The sequence below is a fragment of the Hevea brasiliensis genome, chromosome 12 (assembly GCF_030052815.1).
Source record: "Hevea brasiliensis isolate MT/VB/25A 57/8 chromosome 12, ASM3005281v1, whole genome shotgun sequence".
NCBI lineage: Eukaryota > Viridiplantae > Streptophyta > Magnoliopsida > Malpighiales > Euphorbiaceae > Hevea > Hevea brasiliensis.
In genome coordinates this window covers 30,878,128-30,892,514 of record NC_079504.1, presented here as the reverse complement: position 1 = coordinate 30,892,514, position 14,387 = coordinate 30,878,128, and the positions used below count along the sequence as shown (strand labels likewise).

Genomic DNA, 14,387 nt, shown 5'->3' with positions numbered 1-14,387 from the left:
GCCATTACCTTTTTGCTTTTATCCTTTCTAAACTTGTTTTTCTTCTTCAATGTAGGACACTTTGGCTTAATGTGGCCTGATTTGTTACACTCATAACAAACTATTTCACTTGAATGATTTGGAGTCTTTGGAGCATATTTCTTTGTGAACTTCTTGTATTTGCTTCCACCTTTTCTAAATGCTCTTTTGAATCTTTTGACTATCATAGCCATATCTTCATCATCATCACTTGAAGCACTTGAATCATCACTTGAACTAGCTTTAAAAGCAACATTTTTCTTTTTCTCATCTACCTTTTCGGATATGAAAGCTATACCTTTCTTTTTCTTTTGATCACCTTCTTTCTCATCTTTCTTATAGATCATCTCATGTGCAATGAGAGAACCAATTAGCTCATCATAGGTGTATTTTCTGAAATCCTTGGTGTCTTGAATAACAGTGGTCTTTGCTTCCCATGACTTTGGAAGAGATCTCAAAATTTTCTTTACGAGTTCTTGTTCCTCAAATCTCTTTCCAAGAGCTTTAAGAAGATTGACAAGATCTGTAAATCTGGTACTCATTTCAGCAATAGTTTCACCAGGTTTCATCTCAAATAACTCATAATCACGGATGAGGAGGTTTGCCTTTGACTCTTTCACCACATCAGTTCCTTCATATGTGACTTCTAGTTTGTCCCATATTTCTTTTGCAGTTTGACATCCTGAAATACGATTATACTCATTAATATCAAGAGCACAATGAAGAATGTTAATAGCCTTGGCATTTGTAGAAATTTTCTTCCAATCATTATCATCAAATTCAACTTCAGCTTTAGGAATTTGTACAGTTCCTTCACTGGTTTTATAAGGAATATAAGGACCATCTTTAATTATCCTCCAAGTATCAATGTCAACAGATTGTATAAAATTTCTCATTCTAGTTTTCCAAAAGGAGTAATTTGTGCCATTAAAAAGTGGAATTCTAGTGATGGAATAACCTTCAGCTAAGGGGGCAGGTATACCAGCAGAATTTCTAGATGAACTAGCCATGTATATGGATCACTCTAAGGGGCTTAATCCTTAAGCAAGAGAGACAAGCTCTGATACCAAATTGATGTCCCAAAATATGTCCAAGAGGGGGGTGAATTGGACTTTAAAAACAATTTTCGGTTCTTGCTCAAAACCTTTGAAAATTGCAGCTAGGTTCAACTCAATTGACTAATGTAAAATATAAACAATACAACTCTATTGACAAGTTGATTCAAAGTTAGGCTATATGCAATCAGTATACTGATCTAACAAATTATATCAGCATTCAGTAAAGATATCAGTAATCTGGATAAATTTTTAACACAAAGAACCAGAGCAAGATACGGATATCCTAACCGACAAGATCAAACAATAAGCGATTAAATCGGATATCGCAGATTCAAGATAAACTAATTCTCTCAGTTTGCAGCAAGGTTAACAGCAAACAAAATCAACTTTCATATCAGCAAAAGCATATCAATCATAAAGTTAAATTGCATAAATGTAAAGAGCAAGGGTTGAGAAAATGAACACTGAAATTTTTATAGTGGTTCGGCTTCAACTAGCCTACATCCACTCTCTCAAAGATCCCACTTTGAGTCTTCACTTCACTATTCTTCTCTTTTAAAGGCAAGAGACAAAAGCCCTTTACAAATCTTCTCACCAAAGCTTTTACAAGTAGCTTCACACTTCTACCAAGTGTTATCCCAAACACTTTTCACAACCAAGCTTCAATAGGTGCTTGAATGACCTCTCATAAATGATAATAATGTGTTTAAAACTCACTCTCACTCAATACAACAGAATCTATAAAGAAGAGTTGAGTAAATAAGCCAATGATGAGCAATAAAACTTTGAGCACTTTGAATTAAAGCTTTTATGATTTTGAACAGTGGAGAGACTTTCATTAAGTGCAAAATGGCCAAAGGTAGGTGTATTTATAGCTTTGGAACGTTTTTTACCATTGCAGAACTCATTTGAACGTTACAGATACGAATTTCAAGAAAATAGCCGTTATTTTGTCGCTTTCTGCGATGTTGTGCAGAGTTGAGACAGTTAGCATGCTTGAGAAAATAGCAAACCAGTTAGCATACTAAAATAAGTAGCAAACCAGTTAGCATACTAAAATAAGTAGCAAACCAGTTAGCATAGCATACCAGGAAAACTTTTCTGCATAACTTTCAAAACTATAAAACTTTACACCAAATCATAGTCAAATACTTTTAGGCCAGTAATGATATTTAAAAGAAAATCTTTTGAGGGATTGAAAATAAGCATCATTGACTTTTACTCCTCAATTCTTTTCACAAGAAATCCTATCAATAAAACTTAACTTCTATACTATGTGTACCTTCAATTCTGATTTTCAATGCAGCCTTGGAATGTAACATTTTCTTCTTTTATCTCCTTTGATTCGTCCTGTGTTATCTTTAGAATGTCATCCTTTCTTCAGAAGCACGAATCCATCATAAAATCCTTGTGACTTTTTCTTTGAGATACACAACACTTAAAACAATGTTAGTTTGATTCTAGTTGAGTTTTGATATCATCAAAATCTATGCTCCTTTTGAGCTTGTGGGGTCAACAAGGATGATCAGCATCTAAACTTGGTGGAGGAAACATAGGTAATGCAGTGCCACAAGCACAACCAAAGACAGTGACTGCTGTTGCAATTGTACCTTCCTCGTTTACTTCAATATAAGACTTGTGAATTGCATCCGAGACATAAAGCTCTGGACTATCAACAATCTCTGTAATCTCCCGGCTGTTCTCAAAAATCTTGGTCAATCCCAATTCTTTCATAATTTTCTTAGTATTTATCTCATAGGAGAACTTCAACTTGGGAATATACATCACAGAAAGTTCCACTTGCTGAAGATCGCAACGCTTATTTAACAATCTGGAATCAGAATTAAGCTGTTGTATTATTTATCATTAAACTAAATAAAAAAAAAAGTTATTAAATACTCTCTTACTAATATATTTAAAAAAATAAAACAAGCCCTAAATAGGAATCTCATTCAATTAGAATTAGCATTTAAATAAAAGCCTCAATAATCATACGTCCAATTAAAAATTATTTCTTCCATAAGGGGTTTGAGTTATTTCTTATCAAGAAATATGTGATCATCCCAAATTAATTGATAAACGTATTGCCATCCGTTGCTCAAGTCCCGTAACCCTATTAAGCTATTCAGTATTCTCCGAGTCATGAAGACTTGAGGAAAATAAACAGCACTATACAGGGCCACAGGACTGGCCACCAAGGACGGTTCTCTCCTTCTACAAGCGAAAATAAAGCACCAATCATAGGTTATGTGAATGGGATTTATAGAGATGTGTAATCGGTTTGATTCTGAGCCGAATTAGAAAACTGATTTATCAAAATGATGAAAAATAAAAACCGAACCAAATTGAAGTTAAAGAAGAACCGAATCAAACCGATTTAAACCTTCGGTATTTATGCAAGCCAAACTCCGCCGTTTTTAAGTTTCAACACTTTCCCAATTCCCTTCCCAATGTCTGTTATGTTATCTATTTTTCATTGTCCATTTTATAAATATACAACACCACATCTAAGAATAAAAATATAGAAATTTGCAACACAACATTTCTCCAGAAATTTACAAACTATTAATTTGCATGTCTCCAAAATTTACACCATATTTAACACAAACACAATACACAATTGTTATACAAAATGAAAAAAAATTATCCCCAATATTTGCATGTCTAAACCATTATCTCAATTCACAGAAACTATTTCTACAAATTGAAATCAATTACAAAATAAAAAAGAATCCAAAGCCTAAAGGATGGAAGAACTACTGAACTAGACACCATGGGTCACATGCAAAATCAAGAACCTGGGATGCATAATCAACATTGGCCGTGGGTTACATGCATTTGCGACCCAATAAAATCAGCCCTGTGGGTGAGCAAAATCACAAGGATCTGAAATTAAATATCAGCGTCATGGCCGTGGGTAAGCAACACAAAGAATCAACAGGCATGAATCATTCATTTTGTGACAAAAATCGAGAGGAATGAATCTCTATAGGTAAGTAAGAATGAAGAAGAAGAAAAAGAATTAGGGAAGAAGAAGAAATAATAAGGGAGGAAGAAGAAATAATAAGGAAAGGAGAAAGAATAAAGGAAGAAGAAGCAGAACGTAGAATGAGATGGGAGGGTAGTTGAATGGGAATAGGAAGATAAAACTTACTATTTATACTTATTAAATTGGTCTAGTTCGGTTTTTCTATTTTAACCATTATACGCTTACCCCTAGGGATTTGGGTTGATTAGAAATTCCCCGTCAAAGATTCTTTCAAAATGATTGCTGAAGATGTTTACAAGGCGCAAGCTCCAATTGTTGACTTCGTTTCCCAGGTAGGTACTCTTCATTATGCTACTATGTGCTACATGATATAAATAGTCAATTTTCTCTCTCATATGCATATATGCATCCGTTGATCTTCTACTGCCTTAGCTGCTAATGACACCTCGCAGCCCATTTGATGGAAACAAATAATTTATTATACGTATGCATAGAGCTACTCTCGAGGGGCAAACTACTTGATATACACTCCAAAAGCTCAATGCATATAAGTATTATTTCAAAAACAATATAATAATTTTATGAAATAACTATTGAAATCATGGTATTCAGACCATTTATTTATAAGGTGTGCTAATGCAATTCTGATATCAATAAATTAAAATCAACAAATATACAATTATCCATCTATTTTCAATCTAGAACATTGCGCTCGCACGTGTGTATATATATATATATATATATATATATATATATATATATATATATATATCCACTCACCTAAATGTAGAATACCAACTAGCAAATAATGTAATATAATAAGACAATAATGAAGAGTATCTACCTGGGAAACGAAATAATAATCAAAATAAACCCATTTTTCATTTTAAATATCTAATGAAAATTCAACGACTCTTCCTTTTTAAAATTGAACTAAATCCTTTATCACAAAACTTAAATCCATAACTCAAAAACTATTTCATTATACTCAAATGTCTAAGTCATAGCTCCATATAAATATTATATTTACAATTTCATACCCAAAAACTCTATCAAAATATTCAAAATATATCTATATAACCAAAAATCCAACTAAAACACATATATTTATTTTTAAAAATATTTCACAATTAATTAAATATTCAACAAATATCATATCCTATCTCAATATAATTTTTAGTTCCATCATATATTTTTATGAAAATTTTTTCTCCAACTTTTACAGTCTAAAAAATATTGCATTACAACTTCACAAACTAAAAAATAAGAATAAAAACATTGCCCAAAATATATCCATGTCTCAAAAATTTCATAAATTCATGAGAAAGTTTCTAGAAGTTGACTAATTGCCAACGATTATCGGAGCTGTCGCACCCATTGGCCACTTGACGATGACCTCTATCATATTTAGGCATGCCAACATATTATTCTCTTTCTCCTAGTTTCATAGACACCAACCATGCACCATAACTCTTAACCATTTGCTCAAATCAAACACAAAGTTCAATTTCTTCCTCCATTTCTCTTTATTTCTCTCTCTTCTTTCTCTAGCTAATTTCTAGCTGTTCAAAATCACACACTCTCTCTTCCCTTTGTCAACATCCTCCCTGATTAGTCAGACTCAACTTTCCAGTCATTCCCCCCTTTTCCTTCCTTTCTTTTTCTTCTTCTTCTTCCTTCTTCTTTTTCTTCTTTCTTCACCTTCTTTCTTCCTTTTTCCTTTTACATTGGAGAAGATTAAAACTATGTGGGCTTAGGGCCTATTTAGTTTAATTGTTGGGTGTAGCTTATAACTGATAGCTGATAGTTGTTAGCTGATAACTGATCACCTGATTGATGTTAAGTGTTTGGTAAAATTGTATTAGCTGCTGCTATTCATATGTAAAATGACCAATAAGAATATGTATCATGTAATTTATTTTATTATTAAAATAATTATATAATTATTAATTTCTTATATATTGCTAATTATTTTATTATTAAAATAAAAACATATTATTAATTTATTATTTCAACAAATTTAATTATTATTGAAATATATAAATAAAAATTAAATATTTTAAAGTAAAATATATTTGAAACTATAGTAAATAATATTTATTTAAAAAAATTAATAATCATTGTTTGCCAACATTAAACTACGAGCGATTTAATCACGTAATGCATTCATTTGAAGTGCTCCACTTTCTTGCACTTGAATGTCATCTGCATCACGAAATATATATATATATATATAGCAGCTATTTCGTTGACTTTCTTCATTGTGAGATATATATATAGCAGTTATTTCGTTGACTTTCTTCATTGTGAGATATATATAGCAGTTATTTCGTTGACTTTCTTCATTGTGAGGTGAACAGGAGAAAAATAAATTGTGTTTTTTCATTGTGAGGTGAACGAGGGAAAAAGAAATTGATTTTCAATTTCTTTCATTGGGAGGTGAATAGCATATATATATATATAGCAACTAAACTGAAATCATAATTTGTGAGTTCATAATTTGAGTTCAGAGTTGTTACCTTTCACTCTTTGTTCATAAGCAGTGCGATCACGTATTATTAGAATCAAATTAAATTCAAAATAAAAAAAGAATACACAACAGTAGTATAAATAGAATTAAAAATTAGAAAATCATACCTTTTTTATTCAACAAGGGATAATCTGATTCACTTTGATGTCACAAATTAATTCTACCTTGAGAAGAACTTAGAATTTCAATTGATAAGCTCAAGAAGGAGACACGATGATGGCACAGAAATTGAAAAGAAATCACAGATTCGATCAAAATAGGAGCAAGAAAATAAAATAAGGAAGATGACAGATTGGAAAGAAATCGGTATTTTGATTCAAATAGAAGCAAGAAGATAATACAGTGAAGGACACTGTGTAAACATTAAGGATATTTTAGTCAAAAAATTAAAAAAAAATGTATAGAGCAGTTCTAAACAGCTCCTATTTTAGAGCTGATAGAATCTGCAGCTGAAAAGTATCCTATCAGCTGCCTTTCAGTTATCAACTAATTTTTTAGAGTTTTACCAAATACTTTAGTTCAGCTGTTTGGATATCCATTAGCTATCAGCTGCATCTAACAGTTGAACCAAACACCCCCTTAATGAGTGGTGCATGGGCTGTCACCGATCCACTTTAAAGAAAAATTCATATAAGTCCTTCTACTCTTCCAAAATTCTATTTTCCACCCTCGAAAGATCTAGACCTTCACTTAATAGTCTAAATTTAAATTAAACCTCCTCCTCAAAGATTTCACAAATTAAATCTCCATTTTCTAATACAACTATTATCATTTTTTTAAATATTAGGGCGTGACAAAAAAAGATAAGTCAGAGTTAACCATACTATAATTTTTTTTTATTATTTTAAATTATTTTAAATCATATAAAACTTAATCAAACTTCAAATTAAATTGTCAAAATGATGTAGTTAAACTACCCTTTGTTGGGTATCTTTATGCTCTGATACAACTTGTTGAAAAATCAGAGGATGAAAATGGATGAATTTATATGAATAAAACCTTTATTAAGAGGGACTAATCAATAATTTTACAATCCAAAAGAGCACTCATGGCACATACACTTAATTTCTCTCACTCACACCAACACTCTAACACACATAAGACTTTCCCTCACCCACTCACTTGTGCACACAGCACGCAGTCACACTTGATTGCACTCTTACATTCACTTTCTCTTACACATATACACAACACGCACATGCACATGTAATTATACTAGTTTATAAGCAGTTGAATAGATAATTCTGGAGAAGATTTGAAGTCGGTGATGCTGATGCAGATAACCTTATGGGATGGAGGTGTATACTTGATAATTAAGGAAGAAAATTTTGGATTGATTAAGAAGAGAGAGAGGCGGTGATGATTCTTCAATACTCCCCTCAGCACTGACTCTCAATTACTTCACTTTCTCTCTCTTGCCTCGGAACTCCACGTCCATCTTGATCATAGTAGTCTACAATATTGATGTAGTTAGACATTATATATTGCAAAATATCTTCACGTTCTTTTTGTCAGCCACTATTGTCAAGTATCTTCTCAGTTCTTTCACGTCTCATATGGTTTCTTGTCTTCTTAACAACAATACCTTTTCATTTTAGCTTGTCTGTCTGACTTGGAATTTCTTTTTCTTCTTGTACTACTACCACCTCATCCACTTCAGCATTCACTTGCCTTTGTTTCATAACTTCATCTTTAATTTCTTCTTTACTTGTAGACCATGAAATCTCCCTCACCAATTTTGAACTATGCTGCACTTCTTACATTTTCTCCTTAAATCTTTCTTTCAATGCTTCGTCCTGTTCTGCATGATCAAATTCCTCAATTGATGTCAATGCAAAAGTGAATTCCTTGTCTTCTTTCATGAATAAGCTTAAAGCTACCTCATCAATGCTTGGACTTGAATACAGCTCATGAATTCTTGCTTCATCAAAGTCAATTTCTTCTTCCAAAGGAACTTCTTGAAAGAAGTTTGTAGCCGTCAAGTCCCATTCTTCTTTACTTTCAACCAACTTCGTTGTAGTGAAGGATGCTTCCATATCCCATTCTTCCTTGTTGGCATATTACAGTTCATAACTTCCTGAAGTAACCACATTTCCTTGTATTGATTTCTTATTGAACCAACCTTTTCCTGTGGCAGTGAGTGAAATCTCCTCCTATAATTCCACATTACTGATTCTGTAGTCTTTTCTAATTGAGTGGACTCATCAACATCGCTTGGCTTTGCAATGGCACAAGTAGCTTGAAAATCTTATTCTTCTTCAATTTCAACTTTGGACTGTGAGGTAGTCATAACATTCCCTTCTACTCTTTTATGCTAGCAATCTCAAGCATAATGGCCTATTTTGCCACAAACATAATGCTGAGTATTCTTGCGACGATTTGTTCTGTCCACTGATTGATCATAGTTGTGCTGGTAGTGGTGAGCTCCCCTTTGTGCCAACTTCTTCTTGGTTGATGACTCTGCTATCCTCCTTATTTTGATCTTCCCTCTATTCTTGATCTTACAACCTTTGGATTCTTTATCCTTGCTCCTTTTATTACTGAAGAGAGCCTTTTCATTCTTTGTAACCGAGCCTTTAGATATTTGATTATTTAAAGCCTTCTGAATAGGTAAAATATTTTCTAACCCATTTAAATTTGGCTCTTTAGCCCATCCATAGGTTGCTGCGACAAGAGCATTAAACTGGGGCGCAATCCATCTATTATAATTCTCCTCATTCTAGTCTCAATAATTTGATTTTGAGGATCCAATTTTGAAATTTCTTGACATAAAGATTTAACTTTAGTGAAATATTCACTCACCTTCATGTCTTGTTGTGAGATTGATAATAGCTCATTCTCGAGTTATTGCAACTTTGCATCATTCATCCGAGTGAATAACTCAGCAAGAGTATCTCATGCCTCTTTGAGGGTCTTTACATCCTTGATGCATTGCAATAATTCATTCTCCACTGAGATTGAGAAAGCATACATAGTTTTACGAGCCCTAACCTTCCATTTCTTAAGGTCTTCGGAATTTGTTCAGGGTAATATTTCAACTCCTCCAACGATTTCCCATAAATCTTGACTAAGCAAATAGAACTACATACGAGTGCTCCAAGTACTATGATTATAATTATTGAGTTTTTTTAGAGTGCTTACCGAAGTCGGCATATCCACTATATTTTCTTGGTTATTTTCTCCAATTAATTAACAAGGTTTAGTCCTTGACCAACAAGCTCTATAGTCCTAGACTGTTCATGAGCTGAATCTCATTCAATCCTTGATCAATGACTAATAGTGCCACTCCTTGGCAACTTGACACGATCAGCTTTTTAGAAGACCTGGTCCCAGAATGTGTCCCATAGCCTGGCAAAGTCTCCTTTTATAGCACTTGAATTTTTATAGTCCTTTGCTGTTGAATCTAATACCATTCCTTGACCACTTACTTTTGACACGAGCAAAACTTAGAGCAACACCTCAATTAATACCACGATTAACAGCCCCAGACCGTTAGGCTTTGATACCACTTGTTGGGATTTTGCTTTGATATCACTTGTTGGGTATATTTATGCTCTAATACCACTTGTTGAAAAGTTGAAAGATGAAAAAGGATGGACTTATATGAATAAAACTTTTATTAGGAAGGACTAAACAATAATTTTATAACCCAAAGAGCACTCACGGCACATACACACACAAGACTTTCCCTTACCCCCTCACTTGTGCACATAGCATGCACTTACACTTGATTGCACTCTTACATTCATTTTCTTCTACACATATACACAGCACACACAAGCACATCTTTTTATACTAGTTTATAGGCGATGAATAGATAATTTCTAGAGAAGATATTTCTTTTCGTGCCGTTGAAAAAGCGAATCTAGAAGTGAGAGTGAGATATACAAAAAGAAAGTGAGAGAGAGAGCTTGAGAGATATAGTGAGAGAGAGAAGACATGTTGGAATAAGAGAAGGAGATATTAGTAATTAATTAATAGAAAAAGCTCATGAAAGTAACTAAATAGGTAATTAATTAGGGTCGCACAAAAAGACATGAAGACATTAGCAATTAATTATTACTCTCTCTGTTCATTTTTATTTATTGTATTTGAATTTTGAATGGTGATTAAAGAAATTATTGAATAACCTTATTTTTATTGAAACCTTATTAGTAATTAACTAAATTATTTTTTATTTCATCTAATTACTTCTTATATAAGTAACTATTGTATTTAGTGTAGATAAAGAGTATTGAAAAAAAAAATTAATACTCCTTGATTTTTTAAATGTAAAAGATAATTTTAGATAAAAGAAAAACTCAAATGTGACAACAGATAAAAATAGACGCAAGGGAATAATAGAAAAACCCATGTAAGTAATTAATTAGATAATTAATTAAAAAGGTAGAATAGTCTTTTCTGTCTATTAATTTTAAGGTTACCCATATTGATTCACTTTTTATCCAAATTCTTGATCCCAAAGCATTCCGTGATAATAGTAACTACAACTGGTTCAACAATGGGGATAATAAAGTTCACGTTGATTGTGCAAGTTAGGAAAACGTTCTGAATGAAGGTTTTGCTAAGCAACTTATTAAAGATTCATAAAAGCAGCTGAGTTCCAAAACTGAAAGATGTTCTCAAATTCAACTGTGCAACTTTGACATAAAAGATGATAATTAATGGTTCAAGCCTCTTAATTAAAGAGTATTCAATACCGCTCCAGTGAAAAGAACAATCTCAGACACCTCTTCTTTAATCATGAATATGAAAGGATGATCAACAACAAAACTTGGTGGAAGAAGCCTAGGTGCTGCTATGCCACAAAGAGCACAAGCAAAGGCAGTGACTGCTGTTGCAATTGTACCTTCCTCGTTTACTTCAATATAAGACTTGTGAATTGCATCCGAGACATTAAGGTCTGGACGATCAACAATCTCTGTAAGCTCCCAACTCTTCTCAAAAATCATGGTCAATCCCAATTCTTTCATTAGTTTCTTAAGATCTGTCTCATGGGAGAACTTCCACTTGGGATATACATCTTAGAAAGTTCCACTTGCTGAAGATCCCAACGCTTATTTAACAATCTGGAATCAGAATTGAACTGTTGTATTAATTCTTGTAGGCCATCTTTCTTATCAGGAAGAAAGATATACATGGAAAATCGCTTGTTGTCTTGACCAGATTTATACGGCAGCTTCAGGATTTTGAAACCCTCAAATGATCCATAGAACTGTGGCTTACTAGTGTAGCTAATCTTGAAGGGGGCTTTAACAGTTCCTCCACTAAGAAGGTGAAAGTCTTCATTCTTAATGTATGAGGGATCAAAAGGGTAAAGCCAAGTTCCTTTGAAAGAGATTGCATTTGCAAGTACAAGTATTGTACATTTGTTAAAGAAACCAACCGGGAGAAGATCATTGATGAGACCTTTAGGTGCTTTTTTTGCCCACAAATTCACTTCATTTCTCACTTGCTCAGCCTTCAAAATGAAAGCAAAGTTTCATCAGAGAATAATTGAAAGAAGTAATTAACATTAATTAAAAGATAATTTTAATTTTAATCTCACAAAAGAATATAACTAAAGAGATCAGGAGGAGGGTACCTGGGTCAGAAAGTCTACATTTTCAGCTTTGGCCTTGTAAATATCTTCAGCTACCTGTTTGAAAGAAGGCTTAAAAGTTTGCCGATGATCCACCCAAATTCCATTAACAAAAGATATGATCTGCCCTTGATTGCCGCCCGTGGAAGATCCTGCATTTCCATTAGAAGAAAAGGGACACTAGGTCGATTCATCCGTGCTTGATAATAAGGATGATGGTCCTGTGACTCTGTTACCAAATCCAACTCTGCCAAATGGTGGAGAGCGATGAAACGAAAACCCAAACACAGATGGGTTATCTTGCAGTTCATTGCTGCTCCTGGAAGATCCCTCTTCTGTGGTTGTCTGGGAAGACTGGGAATAATTGAGATCACCAGTGTTTTCAGATTCAAGAAATTCCTCACCGGTTGTTACAAGAGTCATCATTTGTGAAGATTGAGCATTTAGGTCGCCAATGCTTTCGGATTCAAGAAAGCTTAGCAACTACTCCAAAATACGTCCCGTAGAGCCAGAAGCCACCAAATTCAACACAGCATGTAGTGATAGTGGAGACAATGCGAAATTATTTTTGCAGCCATTCTTGATTTCCTTAAGAATCACATGCCTAGCCAATCGCATCTCAAACTCCATCCTATTGCACTTCTCCATAGGAATTGCGTCAATCACCATATATAGGACTTGGATCGCTTCCCACTGGAATTATGTCAACGATTAAATTTCATAGTTAGCGTTCATCACCATAGGAAATATAATAAATAGAGAAACAACAACAAGAACTTAGAAATTAAAGAAAATAGTATTTTCTATCATTCTATCTATTTTTCTGAGTCGGGTTTTTATGTAATGCACATTATCTTAATACACAACTGAATTAATTCATGAAAAGCAATACAAAAACTGAAAAAAAAAAAAAAAAAAATTCTTGTCAACCAAACAAAGTATGCGAGTATTATGAAGATAAAGAAAAGAATACCTTGTTCAACAAATCTTGAGAGAGATTAGATGTAGTTGGAATGGAAATTAAGAGGCAGAGATAGATGTTGAAGGTAAAAAGGTCATTTATAATTGGGTTTCTTCTACTAACCGAGTAGCTTACAAGTGAAGCGAAAAAACGCGGGGAGGTACTGGACGTGAAGTTGGCGTAGAAATGGCGCTAATTTACTTCAAATTCAAATGCCTTCATGAGTAGGCCTGGCCTGCCGCATGGATTTGAGCCCAGAGCTATTCCGTTCGATTTCAAGGGCCTAAAAACGAAGTGCAGTGATTCTGTTCTGGTTATTTATTATTATTATTATTATTATTTTCTCAAATGTTCTGGTTATGCAATTCTAGAATAAATAGGAATCTCATTCAATTAAAATCAACATTTAAATAGAAATCTTAATCAATATAGGAAATGATCATTTTTCCGTTTAAAAATTGGCAATCATTCCAAATTTATTTATAAACATAAACCTAATAAGCAATTCAGAATTCTCCCAGTCGACAAGTCTTCAGGAAAATAAACAGCATTATTCAACCTAGTTTCTATTTCATTACAAAATTATTTGTTTTATTATTATTATTATTATCTCTAACCCTGTTGGGATGAGTACAGAGTGATTTATTAAAATATCATATAATATAATATTATATTGGATGATATAATTTTTCTTTTTAACATGTTTGAAAAGATAGTATGATGTAGAATGATTTAATAATCTCTTATTTGGTTAGATAGTGTGGTATAATTAAATAATATCAAGATTATTAAAAATACCCTTATATGGTTTAGAAATATTTATTTAAATAAAATATTAATTTATAATATTATTATAATAATAATAATTAAAGATACATTATTTTTTTAATTAATCACTAAATATACCTTATAAATATATAATATTGAAAACAATATAATTATAATTTTATATGTTGTGTAGATACTGATTTATAATATTATTATAATAATAATTAAAGATACATTATTTTTTGAATCAATCACTAAATATACCTTATAAATATACAATATTGAAAACAATATAATTAGAATTTTATATGTTGTATAGATAATAATAATAATAATAATAATAATAATAATAATAATAATAATAATTAAAGATACATTATTTTTTTAATTAATCACTAAATATGCCTTATAAATATAGAATATTGAAAACAATATAACTAGAATTTTATATATTGTATAGGGATAAAATGAAAAAACAAAAA

General features: G+C 32.4%; 1 protein-coding gene and 1 pseudogene across 1 annotated transcript; both read right to left on the bottom strand.

The window, feature by feature from the left end:
* Positions 1 to 2,588: 2,588 nt before the first annotated feature.
* LOC131171183 (uncharacterized) lies at positions 2,589 to 8,631 on the bottom strand. Its single transcript, XM_058130652.1, has 3 exons — positions 8,357 to 8,631; positions 3,158 to 3,290; positions 2,589 to 2,924 (listed from the first exon to the last, which is right to left on the bottom strand). Exons 1-3 carry the CDS (start codon positions 8,629 to 8,631, stop codon positions 2,589 to 2,591), a joined length of 744 nt encoding a protein of 247 aa, XP_057986635.1.
* A 2,646-nt stretch (positions 8,632 to 11,277) lies between these two features.
* On the bottom strand, positions 11,278 to 12,845 carry LOC131171182 (serpin-ZXA-like; annotated as a pseudogene).
* Positions 12,846 to 14,387: the final 1,542 nt, after the last annotated feature.

Coding starts and splice junctions, on each gene's coding strand:
- LOC131171183 (XM_058130652.1), bottom strand. CDS start 8,631: ATGGAAGCATCCTTCACTACAACGAAGTTGGTTGAAAGTAAAGAAGAA. Junction 3,291..8,356: donor GAAAGATTTAAGGAGAAAAT/GTAAGAAGTGCA, acceptor TTTCGCTTGTAG/AAGGAGAGAACCGTCCTTGG. Junction 2,925..3,157: donor TGAGCAACGGATGGCAATAC/GTTTATCAATTA, acceptor ATAATACAACAG/CTTAATTCTGATTCCAGATT.